This window comes from Sciurus vulgaris (assembly GCF_902686455.1).
Source record: "Sciurus vulgaris genome assembly, chromosome: 6".
In the NCBI taxonomy this organism is placed as follows: Eukaryota; Metazoa; Chordata; class Mammalia; order Rodentia; family Sciuridae; genus Sciurus; species Sciurus vulgaris.
The window spans coordinates 123,627,754-123,643,650 of record NC_136466.1 but is presented as its reverse complement, the minus strand read 5'-3'; the positions used below and the strand labels follow the sequence as shown (position 1 = coordinate 123,643,650).

The 15,897-nt window shown below is 36.5% G+C and overlaps 1 protein-coding gene across 7 annotated transcripts in view; it reads right to left on the bottom strand.

Moving 5' to 3' along the window:
• Positions 1 to 15,897, bottom strand: part of PDE4D (phosphodiesterase 4D) — a 1,241,089-nt gene that overhangs the window by 737,929 nt on the left and 487,263 nt on the right. Inside the window, exon 1 of one of the 7 annotated variants that reach the window (XM_079144024.1) lies at positions 1,475 to 3,452. The exons of 5 other annotated variants lie outside the window; for them this stretch is intronic. In XM_079144024.1, coding sequence (XP_079000150.1) covers positions 1,475 to 1,740 — 266 coding nt within the window. In that variant the 5' untranslated portion in view covers positions 1,741 to 3,452. Of the gene's footprint in view, positions 1 to 1,474; positions 3,453 to 15,897 lie in introns of those variants that run through there. One more of the 7 variants, XM_079144028.1, reaches the window with a different exon arrangement.

Here is a 15,897-nt window from a genome sequence, read left to right as displayed (position 1 = left end):
GGATCTCCGGAGCCCATTGATTACCAAATTTACCTGCCTTTATCAAGGACTGTTTATCAAGGACTGCAAACAAGGGGCTGCTAATTGGTGGCCCACCCCCCCGGCTCTTGCCTGCCTGAAATCACCTAGTCATCTTCATCAGGGAAAGAATAAGTGCTGTACAGGTACTAATGCTCAGGCAACAATACCAGTCCCTCCGCCAAGGAAATAGCTTTGGAGAAGAGTATATAGAGACAGAAGTTCCATGATTAGAACTTACCAGAAAAGAAAATGGGGAAATGAAAGAATGGACATTTTTTTAAGCTGTCTGTTTTATCTCAACTCCCTAAGGTTTCCCTCCCAGTAATGGGAACAAAGCCCTTAAAGCTGTTCCAGGAAACAGCCCCAAACAGAGAGTAAAAGAGTAAATTGAGCCTGATAGCCAGATAGTGCTCAAACAGTAGGATTACCAGAAACTATTGACCAGAACCTACAGCCTGTTGTAAAACATTGTGAAACATGTTGTCAGCAAACCCAGACCCCCTTTGAAATTTCCTGGCAGCTTTGTTCCCCCTTTTCCCCCTTTCATGTGTGACCCCTCCCGATGTGTGGTTTCTGCCTTTATAAACCTACAAGATTTTCTGCTAGGGACTCGACTCCTGGAGTTGGGTCCCAGCGCGCTGGAATAAACACCTCTTGCGGTTTGCATCAAGTGACGCCTCCTGCGGTTGATTGGGGTTGCCGTCCATCCATGGGACAGAGTTGGGGTTTCCTTTTTGGGGGCCTTACAGAAGAATATGCATAAAACCATTTTAACCATTATACAGAAGATAGAAATACTCAGGAAGAACATTAAAATATTGACAAAATATTCGAACAATCCAAATTCAAAGAACAAAGTATTGCCAAATACTAGCCTGCAACTTTCTGCAGACTTCCTGATTTCTTTCTTCTCTTTTGGAAAAGCATGTTTGAGACTGTAAATACAATAAAGTCAGTAGAAAGGAAGAGTTTTAAGAGAACACATGTGACACACACATATGTGTACTATGAACATCTCTGTTCAAGTTGGGATAGTGCAGAAAAGGGAGGTGAATGTGACTTCCATTCCCTCCTTTCCGATCCTTTCTTTCCTGAGCTGTGGGAGAACCTGGCAGTGATGTTAGCTTAAGAAATCAAAGAAATGCCACCACATAGGTATGGGAGTGCACTGCATTCTTATTTGACATCTGTAATCCAATTTTCTTGTAGGAACTTGCAAAAGGAATTGAACTTTGAGAACCATCCACCTCAATCTCTCTTGTTACCTGTCTCAATGAATCCTGCTCTGACTTGGACATTTGTGGGATTTATTGTTAATGTACATCACTACCCATACATCACAGGGGAGGAATGATGATGATCTTCCCCTCCCACTCCCAAAATGAACCATGGGAGGCGCAAAATAACCCAGGAGGAACGGTTGCCATTTCCGTGTAATCCGTGCAAACCTTACCATGTATGTGCCACGGTGAAACGCCGCTGTTTGGGGATGTTGCTACTGAGAAGCATCCTGCGCAGGAGCCTGGGGGAATTTCTCGGAGAAATCACCGGGGAGAGCTTGGGAGAAACGGATTTCCTCGCTGTCTTGGACTTCTCATGCTGCAACAGGTTTTCCCGCAAGGATTTCACAAGATCCTCATTCAGCCATGGGTTGGGACCATGCGGATTATCCACTTCAGGTACTGTTAAGGTATCCGGGCTTGTCGTCTGCTGAGCCATTTTCCTGGTCAACTTTGTACAGTTGGCAACAATCCAGGGCAACGTGGTTGCCTGGCCTCTTTCCAGAGATTCCCTCGCTCGGAGTCTGGGAAATGTCCGGGGAAGCAGGTCGGATCCGGCTGTTGTTAGTTCATTCGGTCGCCTGCCTCAGTCTCTAGGCGGAGATGGGGCTTGTGTCGACCAGGAGAGCGCACCCCCTGCGGAAGCCTGTTCAACGTCACCGTCCTCTCCCGAGCCCCTGCCAAAGATCACTGACGAGCTTGCGAGGCAAAGGAACATGGAGGGAAGCCACAGCGCTGGCTCGGCTTTTGTCAGCGCTACAAAGCAGCCTGCTAAACTATTGGAACTAATGCGCCGCAGCTGCTCGAGTGACTTCTGCTTATGTACATAAAAAGTCCTGGGGGGAGGGCTTAACCATCAGATGCCTGCTGCTCGCTTGTTTGGCTAGGCTTTCCATTGCTTATTCCCGAATCCAAAGGAAAGAAAAACTTTGAACTTGACCTTCCTCCCTTGCAAGGGCTACTTATCTCCCTACAGTCTACGTTCATAAAAGAAAATTGCTAGCCCTTTGGTTTTTTATAAGGGAAGAATAAACAAGCACTAGCTAGGCAGGAGAAATATTTTGCTGCTTACTAAACTCAGTCTCATGCACCTTAAGACGAATCCCAAGAGTCCATTTCATCAAATGAACTCCATCCTCCTCTAGTTAAAAACAACACAAAAAAGGTTTCAAAATATTACACGTGAAACATATTACAGGTTGCTGTTGTGTTCTACAACCTTGTTAATTATGGCCCTTTTAGAACACCAAAGGACAGGATTCAGACCATGAATGGTGTTTGCAATGTTTCTGCATTAAAGCTCACGCCACACCATAAGGACAGGTGGTTTTCATAAAAGTAATAAAAAATGATTTTAAAGTTTCAATTAGTAAATATGTAACTTTATGTATTCAACCATAAAAGGGAAAACAAACCTAGCTTTTCAAACTTTTATTTTCGCATTTTAATGTACGATTTTAATTTGTGATGAATGTAGCTTCTACAAACTTATTCAGAAGAAATTTAAAATAAATGAGAAAAAAATTTACTTTGTTCATGGAAAAAAGTAAAAATGTTGTAACAAGTAAGTGAGTAAGTAATAAAGCCTAAGCCTTATTATATGGATGCTAGGAGTGCAGACATTAGAACAGCACCAGAAAAAACCCAAATCTTTGAACAGGGATGTCCCTAGCCCAAGCAGTCTGGTGATGTTACAGACAGTTTAAGATTGAAATGAAATCATATTTGTCAAGTTCTAAGAATATTTTACATTTTTTAAAGACATCAGAACTTAAGAAGGAGCTACAAAATGCATCTAGACAGAATGGAGACTGAAATGATTTTTTTGCGGAGGGGGGGACTATGATTCCTATTAGCTCAATTATAAATTTTTCCCATCTCCCCCCATCCTCCATCACACTTGCTTCACCTTAAGCTTCAATTCCTTGCCTTTAGAGTGTTACAGATAAGGAGGAATATTCAGTTTCTGTTTACACAAACACGGGATCAACCAGTTGGTCCATTTCTCCTGTTGGTGTACCTATAACAATTCATAGGGACCTATGTGTTGTGATTTAATCAGAGTACACTATGAAAATATTTAACATTGAAAAAAATCAGAGTTATAACTATTCCTAATGTTTTTTATGAATAAAAAGATTTCATCAGTGTGCAAAATTAAGTGGCAAGATTCCTTAATCAATGTATATATCTATATAGACATACACATACATATCATACATATCCTTATATATATATGTATGCTATATGTAGTATGTACATATATTATATATATAAAGTATATTTCTACATATACATTTATTTCCATAAAGTGGACAGAGGAACTCACAGCTGCCTTAGTAGTTGTACACAATAAGAGTAAAATGCTTCCCCTCAAAGGGCTTATTTTAACTTAATTAAGAGACTGGAAAATGCATGGGAAAACACACCAGAACAACTGGAAAATGACATAATCTGGTTGGGAAAAATGAATTGAAAATGGTGTGCATGTGTGATAAAAGAACTTTGAAATACAGATTGAAGATTGGGAGGTTCAAAAATTATTGGAAAGGAAGCTAAGAAAGAAATGTATTCACTAGAAATGAAGATGAAGAACTGTGTGACTGCAAATGTAATAAAAAGCAAATTTTGTGCAAAAACAAAAGAAAAGGGAATAAAAGAAGAAGGAAAAGAAACTGCAGTCACACAGTCAAAAAAAAAAAAAAAAAAAAAAAAAACAGAAGAAAGACCAGAGGGGATTGAAGGGGATGAAGAAGGGACGGAATAGGGAAAGACAGTAGAATGAATCTGACTTTTTTATGTACATAAATAAATAAACCACAGTGAATCTCACCATCATGTATGTCCACAAGACATCAATTTTTAAAAAATCTCTAACTAAATCTTTAGCAGAAGGATGAGTAGAACAGAATGGAAGAGGAAGGAGTGAAGTGAAAGGGGAAATGCTGAAGACTAGAAAAAATTACATTCCATTTATAATTTCATCAAAATGAATCCTAGCGTTATATATAACTAAAAACAAAAGAAAAAAATTCAAAAAAGAAAAAAATGATCTAAAAACTGTTCAGGTTCAAAGAAAACAGAATTCAGATCATAGAATAATGTGAGAAACATATACAACAAACTGACATGGCAAAAAATCTACTCTCAGAAAAATGTCTCACTTTTTGCGGATTCAGTTCAATTCAACAAACATTTGTGGACACTTACTTTGTACCAAGCACCATACCGAGTGTGAAATGCCATTCAAAGCTGAGCATGATGATGCCCTTGCCAGCAGAGAGCTTGTAGTCTAGCCACAGACGGCAAGTACAAAACCAATGACGGGCAGAAAGAGCCCAAGGACACACAGAAGAGCCTGGGGACTGGATAATTTAACTATCTGGCTTTAAATAGACCAAAATGACTCTTAATGATTAGTAAAGAAAAATGTACCGACAAGAATGACATGACCCTTTTTAAAAAACTTTTTTTTAGTTGTCGATGAACACAGTACCTTTATTTATTTATTTTTCTGTGGTGCCAAGGATCAAACCCAGTGCCTTACACATGCTGGGCAAGCGCTCTACCACTGAGCGACAACCCCAGCCCCAACATGGCTTTGTATTTGGAAATTCATTAAATTCAAGAGATCCTAGATTCTACTTCTTGCTTTCAGTGGCCAGTAAAAGGCACTTAAGAAGAATAAACTGTTTACATGCTGGTCTTCTCATAAATGGTTTGATACAGGAAGCTCATAGAGACTTGGCACTTTGTTGATGAGCACGACTAAGCTAAACTAGAAGATAAAACACTATTCTATTAAAATTTCTTCGGGTCTTGTGGTTAGATCTGGACTAAACCTGAAGGAAGGCATGCTGCAAATCTCTCATTGTTCTGGTGGGTGTTAAAGGACTCTGTCACAGTAGAGCAGGATTGAGACCCTCTTCACAGGTCCCCATATCATCTGGTCATTGTTAGATGAATTTCCTAACAACCACGATTCCCTCAAATGATTTATGCCATGCTAGCCACTTTTTAAATATAAAAGGCACTTCTGTTTTCCACAGTGTGGTCCTCAAGGTCATTTTAGCTGACTCCTGGACAAACACTTTGTTTCAAGAAATTTTGTATTTGATGTACTGGAGGAAAAAAATACAAACACAAGAAAAAAAATTAATTTTGTTTTACAAATTCTTTGATACAACCCCTTGAAATAACTTGAAAAACCCAGCCGTGTTGCAAAGTGAGGTTTGAAAATCACTGCCTTAGGAAACACAAATTGTCAAGTTCTGAAGATAAAAAGGTGGGTGAAGCTTGGATAGACTGGCATTGTCCTTCATAGTAATGCAGAGGGTCAAGAGGAACTCTTCCAACAGGAGCGCTCCAAAGTTTTGCACAAAGTCTCTTTAAAATTAGTTGCCAGGAACTTGTCTGAAAAATGCTATACTGTAAGTGACAACCAAATAAAGCCTTAGGTTTTTACACGTGGAAATTTGAAAGTGGGCAAAGTGTTTTGATAAAGTCTCCCATACCTAGATCGGCAGATAACATCTCAACTTCATAAAATTTTCCTAGAGACCTCGTGGTGGGTTTTCAAATGTGTTCAGAACCCTTAACAACATTTTGCTTTATTAATTATTCATTGACAGTAAAACAAAGAGCATACAATTTAGCAGGACAAAGATTGGAAAAGTATATCCTTGTCCAGGTAACTACAAACGCTGGGTTTCCCACTATTGAAAAGAAACCATTGTGTGGTTCATTCAGAAGAATGGGTAAATTAAAATGATTTATACTTGACTAAAGAAAGCATTGTTGCCTCCTCCTGACTTTGTTTTAATTAGGTAAATATGTATTAAAATGAGATTGTCTTCAAATTGCCCATAGGATGTGGTCCATGGAAATGACCAAACAGTGGGAGATGTTTTGTCTAATGGTTAAGAGGGTGTGGTATGTGTTTGGAGCTGAAAAACTTGTTTTGAACCCCAGCTGTGCTGTTTACTATCTGTATTTGTGGTTCAGTTCTTCATCTGTGAAATAGAATGATGATAATTATGAGGAGGAGGAGGATGATAACTATTACATAAAATGATGTAAGGATCAAATATGTTAATACTCATGGTATAAACTATACCTTGGATCAGACAGAGGGGATTAGAAAGGAAGGGAGTGGGTATGGGGGTCGGAGAGATAGCAGAATATGTGCATATATAATATGTGCACATATAATTACATGACTATTATAATTCTATATCATGTACAACCAGAAAAATGAGAAGCTATATTCCATTTAAGTATGATGGGTCAAAATGCATTCTACTGCCATTTATAACTTATTAGAATAAAAAAAGGTACACAATAAACAGCCAATAAATGATACCTACCACTAGTGGTACAAAGAACTTGCAGAAATGTACACTTAGGAGGTATAAAATATGTGCCAGCAATTTTACATTTTATTTTGTTTAGTTATTGCAATCAACCTAAGGGTGGTTTTTGTTTTGTTTTGTTTTATGCTGTTTTATAGATGAGAGCATAGGAAGTTACAGAACTTGCCAAAGGGTATTATAATTCAAACAATGGCAGATGTGGAATTTGAAGTCTGAGGTGACAGCCCTTTCGTTTTGATGCTATACCACAACACCCCAGATGGAAAAGCTGCTCTGAAATTTAAAATTAATTATAGCTATTTCTAAGGAAAATAACAGACACTGGAGTGCCTTGAGTTCTTTGTCCAGTTAACACAAAATTTTGCCCTTGACTGCACTCAGAATACACACCGTGACAACCTGTGAGGGCTGCCAAGTCATGAAGTTCTTATAGAGGCATGGTATTTAAGTAAGGGCAGCTGGAGGTGGAATTCCTGAGGTTCCCCCCCCCCCCATCTATATGCCTCCACTCCTTTGATGAGAATAAATTTTGAACTCCGTGGTAGTTTTCCGCTTTGCCAAATATTTTCTAAAATTATTTGACCTCAAATTTTCATCACAATTAATTTTCATTTAGAAAATTATACCATCTCTTTATCTAAAAGTTCATCTGAACATTGTAGAACATAGCTTTGAACTTTAATTAGGTTCTAGCTAGTTGGAAGAGTAAAATGGAAAGGATTAACCAAGCAAGAATTGGGAAGTAAAATATCTACATGAAAAACAGAAGATATACACAACACTCTCAACAAAGAGAATATATGATAAAAGTCAAATTAGCAGTGGAAGTTATTGATGCTTCAAGGGTCAAAAGGAGTGTCCAAGGTGGAACACATCTGTAATACTAGCTGCTTTGGAGACTGAGGCAGGAAAATCTGAAGTTCAAGGCTAGCCTCAACAACTTTGTGAGACCCTGTCTCAAAATTTTAAAAATGTTTGAAAAGGGCTGGGGATGTATCTCAGTAGAGTGCTATCTACCATGTGTGAGTCCCTGGGTTCAATACTTAACTCCCCAAAAAAGTGACCAATAAATATATAGACAGATGAAGAATACAAGAAAAATCAGGGCTTGAATTAAATCTTGAAAGATAACAGATAGTACCTGTGGAAGGATAATGGTAACAAAGTTTAGGGAAGGTAGATATTTGGGGAATTAAGAGATGTTGGATTTTTGAAATATTCATTGAGAGAAAAATCAGTAAAAATGTATTTGATATGTGGGTAAAGAAAAGAGAGGGAACTTAAATAAGATTAATGTGCTGGCAATATGTACTATAATTTGACAGAGAATGATTTTGAAGGCTATTTTGATAGTTCCTATTCAATATGTATTTGTGTAGAAATAGAAAGGATCTAGGGAAGCAAGAATTACAAAAATTTGTTTATTGGCTCTATAGGAGTGCAAAAATCAATACAGAAGTCAGAAGTTGGACATTTCTTGGCAAAATTAATTAGATATTCCATCTCATCAAGTATGACAATCCCAGCTACCTGGGATTACCTAATTGATTATCAAAGTCCTGTAATATTTTTAAAGTTTCTAGAATTTACTGAACACAACAAATCAATGTCTTGATTTACATTTTGAGCATACAATTCCAAGCTCGATTCATTTTAGTAAAAAGATCAAACCTAGTTAAAATTTCTCTAGATTTTAACTAAATGTTAGATACCTAGTGAAATAGTAAGTCAACATTTCACTTGAGAGAAAAGTTAACATTTTATAAGACTCAACTTATATCCACAACATTAACACAGCATGTTTATTTTATTCTTGAGAAAAACTATAATGTAACCTAGGTAAGAACTTTTACTTTCCTCCTAAAACATTGACTTTTAAGAAGTTCAGTAACAGAAGAGCCATTGCTAAATGATTTCCTAAAGTGAAACACAGAGTGCCCTGTATAAATATTATACAATAAGTTTCAGTGCATACTAAAATTTTAAAGTATTATCATGCCCTACTATTTCCAAGCCATCTTTCAGTGGGAAGAATAACCAGGCATTATTTGCTTTTGAACTTGCAGACAAAAAAAAGCACCCTACATCCCACTCTATCTTTAGGCTCTATCTCAACCTGCTGAATTACTGAAAAAATCTCCAGATTGAAGTTCTCTACACAAGTGCACTAAGCATAAACACGTTGAATTATTACTTACTGCGAGTTTCACATTCTTTCTAATGAGGTTGGCATTCTTCTCCACATCTTAAAGTTGAGAAAAATTAGATTTAAAAAAATAAAGGTTAAATTACTTCTTCAAGGTCATGCACACCAAGAAACATGCATATCTTCTCAAAGTCAAAACCAAAAGATCTTCAAACTCCTCCAAATTGTTCATTGTGCTACAAACAACAGACATAGGTAGTGGAAAGAAGATTTTGGGTACTCCTGAAGTTTTTTCTCATAGTAAAAGTTAACAAGAAAAAAAAAAATGTTTGTTTTCCTGGTCTACACAATAGACACAAAAATGAACAGAATCCTACCTATGCTATGCCCTAAGCTCAGAGGAATATAACACAACAGTGACTTATTCAAAACCTGGCACCAAGGAACACACTTTCTCACCTCTCTCATTCTCTGTTCCCACCTACCCCACACCCCCCTGGCCCCTGGGGATAACTTTTAGATTCTTTCTCAAATTAGCATAATATAAGTGGAAAACTTCCCTTGGACCCCCACATAGAATGCCTTTTTCAGTCATTCTGGTTTTTGGATATGGTTTTTATGACACAGTGGATTTCACTGAAAGTATCAATAATTCAGGGATTTATAATTGTCATTGGACTTTTTCATATTTAATTTCATATCTAAATGCTTTCTCACAAACAAATCCTATTTCCAGGGATAAAATATTTCATGTCTAACTATAAGGAATCTTCTGAAGCCTAGATGTTTATGTGGGGCACTTTTTACAAAGGGCACTATATGAACCAGAGTTTTATTCTATAATTACCAGGCTAAGTCACCTTGAACAAGTTCATTTCACCTCTCTGGAACTGTTTTTCATTCAGAAGTGCTGGACTTTACTGGCATTTTAAAACTTGAAAAATGTTTGGTCCAGTGGTTTTTAGCATGTTTGAAGTATACAATTTAAAAAGGTGAATTATATGACACGGATTATAACTCAATAAAGTCTTTAAAACAAAACACATTTACAGAAAAAAATTGCATTTACATATAAAAAAAACTTAAATAAACATCAGATCCTCATCTTTGACTGCAAGTTCCACTGGTGTGCAATTTAAGAAAATTCATTATCAAGTGCAAGATGATCTCTTTCACTTGCAGGTGGGGTTGTTGAGTACTACAGACCACGGCAAGGAAAGTTATATCCAATGTTTAAGGAAAATAAGGGTGGAAAACACACCAGTGCCACACTAAACAGGTGCCTTCCTGATGTGTTTATGGCCCTGAAACTTGTGAAAATTCCTTCCCTAACTAGGTAAAAAAAATTTGTTCTGAGATCTGAGTCACAGCTAGGGAGACAGAGTGGGAGAGAAATGCCTCAGTTAATTTAATATTTGGAATCAAAGCATTGTTTTACTTCTAAAATAGTGAAACTTCAGAGAGAGGTCTATTCATTGTTACATAATAAGTCAGATTTTCAAAACTTCATGGCTTAATTAACCTTTTAGGCGCTAAGACAAACCTCTGAACTGGCATTTTCCAAAGAACATCCCACTAAAGACTGAGTTTGGCCAATTTTAATGAGTGTTGTATGAAAATTAAAAAAAAAAACATTTTGTGCTTTAAAAAATAATTGGACTGTGTTGAACACAATCAAAAAGGTTAACTCAGAATAAGATGTCTGTGTCATTTACTATGTTAATGGGATTTGTGGATGAAGACTTGCTTGGCTCTCACCCCACCTGCGTGCTCCAGCATTTCCAGAGATGGATGTTTTCAGGAATTAACTAGACTTACTACAAGCATCTCTTTGAACATTGTTTATAAATAATATAAAATTTCCTGGTTTTCTAGGGTGTGTGTGTCACTCACAGACCAGCAAGTGTATCCAGTCTCCATGCACTAGAGTAAATAGGGATGGGCAGCCAAGAAATTTCGTAAATGAGGGAAGATAACTTGGTCCCAGGTGAGCCATTTGTGTAGTGTTAAATCAGCTGCTGATATTTTAATAAATAATGCATTTTAAAATCACTTTTATTACCTAACATTACATAACAAATCATAAACCTTTTTTTTTTCAAAAAAGCATATATACTCTAAAAGTTTCAATTATAGAAGAAGACTTTGTTATATTACATCTATACTTTGAAGATGAGGCAAGAATGACTTAAAAGATTGAAACAATTTCTTTTGCAAGTGTGATAAAGTTCTCTGTTTCTATATTATTAACTGGAATCATAAGGCAAATTTTAAGACTTGTAGACTGTTTCCTAAATGTAATATACTTAATTATTCTACTGGCATTTAATGGGACATATAGTATGTACTCAGTTCCTTTGGCACAGTAGGCATGCTGATGTTTGTGTATCTGAAGACAATATTCATCTTCGGTCAGCTGGGACTTCAACCCTAGCCTACTGTGCCATATGAACCATTGCCAAAGATGCTTACCATCAAGGTTCACCACTATTTAATCAGGAAAGTGTGTGTCCAGCAAATTTGTATTTCTTATAGCCAGGGATAACTGCAAAAGCAGATTTATGCTTTTCTTTTTGGTGTTTTCAGAGAAGTTATTCTGACCTGGATTTATTCAAATGGTTACTAAATTATGTGTACTAATTGATTTTTATCCTAAGAGTTTTTTTTTTGGTTTTTTTTTTTTTTTTTTTTTTTTGTGGTGCTGGGGATAGAACCCAGGGCCTTGTGCTTGCGAGGCGAGCACTCTACCAACTGAGCTATCTCCCCAGCCCTAAAAGTTTTATTATTAGTATGTGTGTGTGGTGTGTGTGTGTGTGTGTGTGTGTGTTTGTGCGTGTGTTGTGATGGTGGTGCTGTGAATGGAACCCTAATGCTAGGAAGACACTCTACCACTGAGCTACACTCTCAACTCCTTCTGAAACTATTATTGTAAGCCCTAACAAAATAAATATGAATATCTATTACGCTGATATTATAAAGGTATATATTTCAGTGAGCCTAATAACTACCATTTATATTCTAAAATTATATAAACAGTACATAGAGCCAACCAGTATCATTTAATCAATTACAAAGGAAAAAAAACAATGTATGACAAAGAAATGCTCTTATTGCACCCCTAGTGAAACCCCTCAGTCTAAGCCGCTGTTACCTCATGATCTTTGTGCTTTAAATGCCCAGAAGATGGTAAGTGTTCATGCACTTCTTAAGGGAGGAGAAGTGGGGAGAAAATGGATTTGTATAGTTTGTTTTAGCATTTTGTGTGTGCTTTTAGATAGTTACCAGTTTAAAAAAGGACAGAGTGACCAAGTCAATTTACACTAATCTATTTATTAAATATCTAAAATGTTTTGGAAATCCTATTGTTAGGCATGCTTTACATTTCACAAATGTATTCATTTTAAATTATCTAGATAATATATTTTCATTGTAAACATTTTTAAAGTTATGTAGAAATCTGAAGTTTCTATAGACAACCATCCCCAAACTCAGCCTCCCCACAGTATATGCTTCTCTTCCTAGAGTTCTGCTTTCCATCATAGAGACCACCAGTCAAATGTGGCTATTAACTTTAGAAATGCACCAAGGACAAAGGAGACACTGAGTTTTAATTTTTATTCCATTTAATTAATTTATTTAAGTAACCTTATGTGACCAGTGGCTAACATATTAAAAAATAAATTATAGACCATCATTCATGAGATTTCACATATTAATGTGTCCATAGAAAGATATATTTCTGTTACCTGAAATATTTTTTATTAAGTATCATATTTAATAATCATTCAGCAACTTGCTTCTTCAATAAAATCTCCTTTGTCATTTTTAGCTAATATGTATTATTTCCATAGTATGGCTATTTCATAGTTCATTAGCCAGTTCCCTATGCAAGAGAATTCAATTTTCCATTTTTTCACTATTATGTACCAATAAAACAACTTTGCAAGTCGTTGGTCATACATTCCATTGGTAATACATTTTTTTTTTTTACATAATAGATAGTTGGAAGTGGGATTCCTAAGTGGTAAGATATCTACATTCCTAAAAATTTCATAAAAACTGCCAAATTATTCTCCAAAGTGGATGATTCCATTTATATTTCCACCAACAGTGCTTTAGTTTCCACATTGTTTCCCTGAAACAGCCTCTTGTTGCCATAAATTTCCCTGCATTTAGTTGTAAAATTCCTTTCTCCCTCAAGAACATCTTCTATTTTTATTTTTATTTTTTTACTGTAAGAGAAATAAAGAGCATCCTCATGGTTACCATTAAATTTCACAGAAGGGGGAAGATATATTTCACTCTGCTTCTAAGACAGTGTTCAATTTTATCTCTTTAGCAATTTTAGTTGACCAAGGATTTCCCTGGAGTGTCTCTAATATGACAATATCTACACATTGTAGAAGACTTTTGAGAAGGAAAAGCATTAGCTTTCTTTTTTCAGTAATGTTCTGGCACTACTCAGTAAACTATCTTTTAAATTGCTTTTCCTATAATAAAGACAGATTGTGCTGAGCATTTATCCTCCCTGCCTGCTCCCTCATTTACACGTCAGCACGGAAGTTGAAATGACTGGCCAGAACTCTGTCGCTCTTTTGTGGAATTTTTCCCTTGAGCAAAAGCAAGGTCTACAGAGAAAGACTAAACGCACAGACTTACTGGACCCTGGTCTGATAGTAACGTCACTGCAACATCCTTAAGTAAACAGTTTCTGTGTGATTAAAAGGACATTTGGCCAGGAGTCTAGTCCTGACTGTGCACACTTGTCCTTGAGCCTGAGTCAAGCCAACCACGCTCTAGTTCTATGTTTTCTTATTTGAAATGATGGTGACCCAACAGATGACCGCGGAGGCAGCCAAATCAACGTTGCAAAGCGCAGGGGAAGATAGTTTCTATACAACTATGGTTGATCTTTTGGTTTATGTTAACAAGTAAGACAAAAGTGAAACGACCAAAAAGCATGTTTAATTTCACTCATTTGTCATTGGCGAGGGTCATTTCTTTGCTGATTTCAAGATACCAATGTGGCATCAGTGAACGTGGAGCTGGCAAGTTTGGAAGAGATGCACGTAGCATATCTTCGAATAGTGTTTGCGTCAAATAGATGCGATAAACAAATGCCTCAAGAACAGAGCTAATGAAATGTTACAAAATTATTAGGAAGGGTCAAGTTTAGAGTATTTTATATTACCTTTGTTTTTGATATTAATTCAAAGTCCATAAATTTATTTTTAAATAATTGATGAGTTTAACAGTTTTCTTACCAAATGCTCAGATGATGAAACACAGGTGCTTGTTATCTTAGATAGATCAACTCCAAAACATTGCTGTTCAGTGGTCATTTGAGCCTCTTCTACATTGAAGAGCCTCTTTCGTGATTTTCTTAAAACTATTGTTTTTTATATTGACTTTTAGAAGTTCTTTTCAGGGGGAGGTGAAGAGGGGTTACTTGGAATTGAACTCCCACTTTTTAAGAGTAAACTTGACAAATCTAGGATTATCATGTAGTATGTATTAAGTGTTCAATAATTGTTTGGTCAGGTAAGTCCCCCAAAGCATACTGATGTATGGAGATTATAGCGCACCCTGGATTCTTAAGTCACTTGCTGCTTTTAAATGGAAACTTTTCAGAGAAGGAGATCCCTCCTTTTACCTTTGTATCATGTTTTACTCTCTCACAGGCCCACAAATCACCTACTTTAGTGATCACCATCTCATTTTTAGAGTGCAAGATCTTGAAGATAGAGTCATACAATTTTGAGATTGTAAAGGAATTTAAAGACGTATTGGTTTTGTCCACCTTACCAGTCTATGACAGTCTATGTTAAATATACATATAAAAAACAAGTATCATATATATATGACATATATCATATATATATATGTAATCCCTAGCTGTTTCCTTTCTACCAAAGTGATACAATTTATGAAATCATTTAAGAAATTGGATTGTAAGCAATTTTGCTCTAAGAATTTTTGAGAATTTTGTGATAATATATTGGGAGACTTATAGGAATTAAAACCAGGGATGAAAGACAATGAAACATATCTGATTTTTTTTTTTTTTTCATACTGGGGATTCAACCTGGGAGTGCTTTACCACTGAACTACATCCCAAGTCCTTTCAATTTGGTGGATACAGGGTCTTGCTAAGTTGAGGAGGCTGACCTTCTACTTGTGATCCTCCCTCCTCAGCCTCCTGAGATTCTGGGATTACAGGTGTGCACTGCCACACCCAGCAACAAATGCAATTTGTATAATAGAATGTGATGATCTAATATCTCCTTTTTGCTCCATGGGATGATCTCGGCCTCCTTTGTCCATGCATTGGGGCTTTCCCAACCCATTCTTCTCTTCCTTCAATGATTTTTCTGTTTTGAGGAACTTCCAAGTTGTGTAACCTCTGGATGTTAGTATAAATGTGCTAATACATTAACCCATCCAAAGGAATATAGTTCACGTCAGCCAGGAGCTTCTAGAAACTATGCCTGACCATATCAGAGAAACTATAATGGAAAGATTTCAGGCACCAGCAGAGAAAATGGTTTTGATATCCTTCAATCTACAGCTACTTTCTCAATCTTAACCATATATTAAAATCACTTGGAAAGTTATATAAACTACAGCGTCCAGGCCTAAAGAAAATCAGCAAGACTCTCTAAGGATGGGACTGGGTCATCAGTCCTTCTGTAAAGCTCCTCAGATGATTTTAATGTGTAGCCAAGTTTGACAGTAATGCAGCTGGAAAGAAATGGCACACACATCTATAAGTTAAGGTCATTCATTCTATACAGTCCTGATGGAAACGGCCACCTGTTTTCAAGGTGAGGAATCACTGTCCATTCATCAAAGACCTGTGAGAGAATCCTTTTCTTCCCTGGGCTACATGGTCTTGCTCTACTCTCTTAAGACTTCCTTTCTCAGGCCCCAAGACCCATCTTCAATTCATTTGTGGTTTTTTAGTCTAAAACATCCATTTTCTATAAAAAAAGTATTATAAATTTCTAACTACATTTGAACCAGATATAATTCATACATATTTATTTACAAAACATAATTGACACTTGGCTGCATTTTA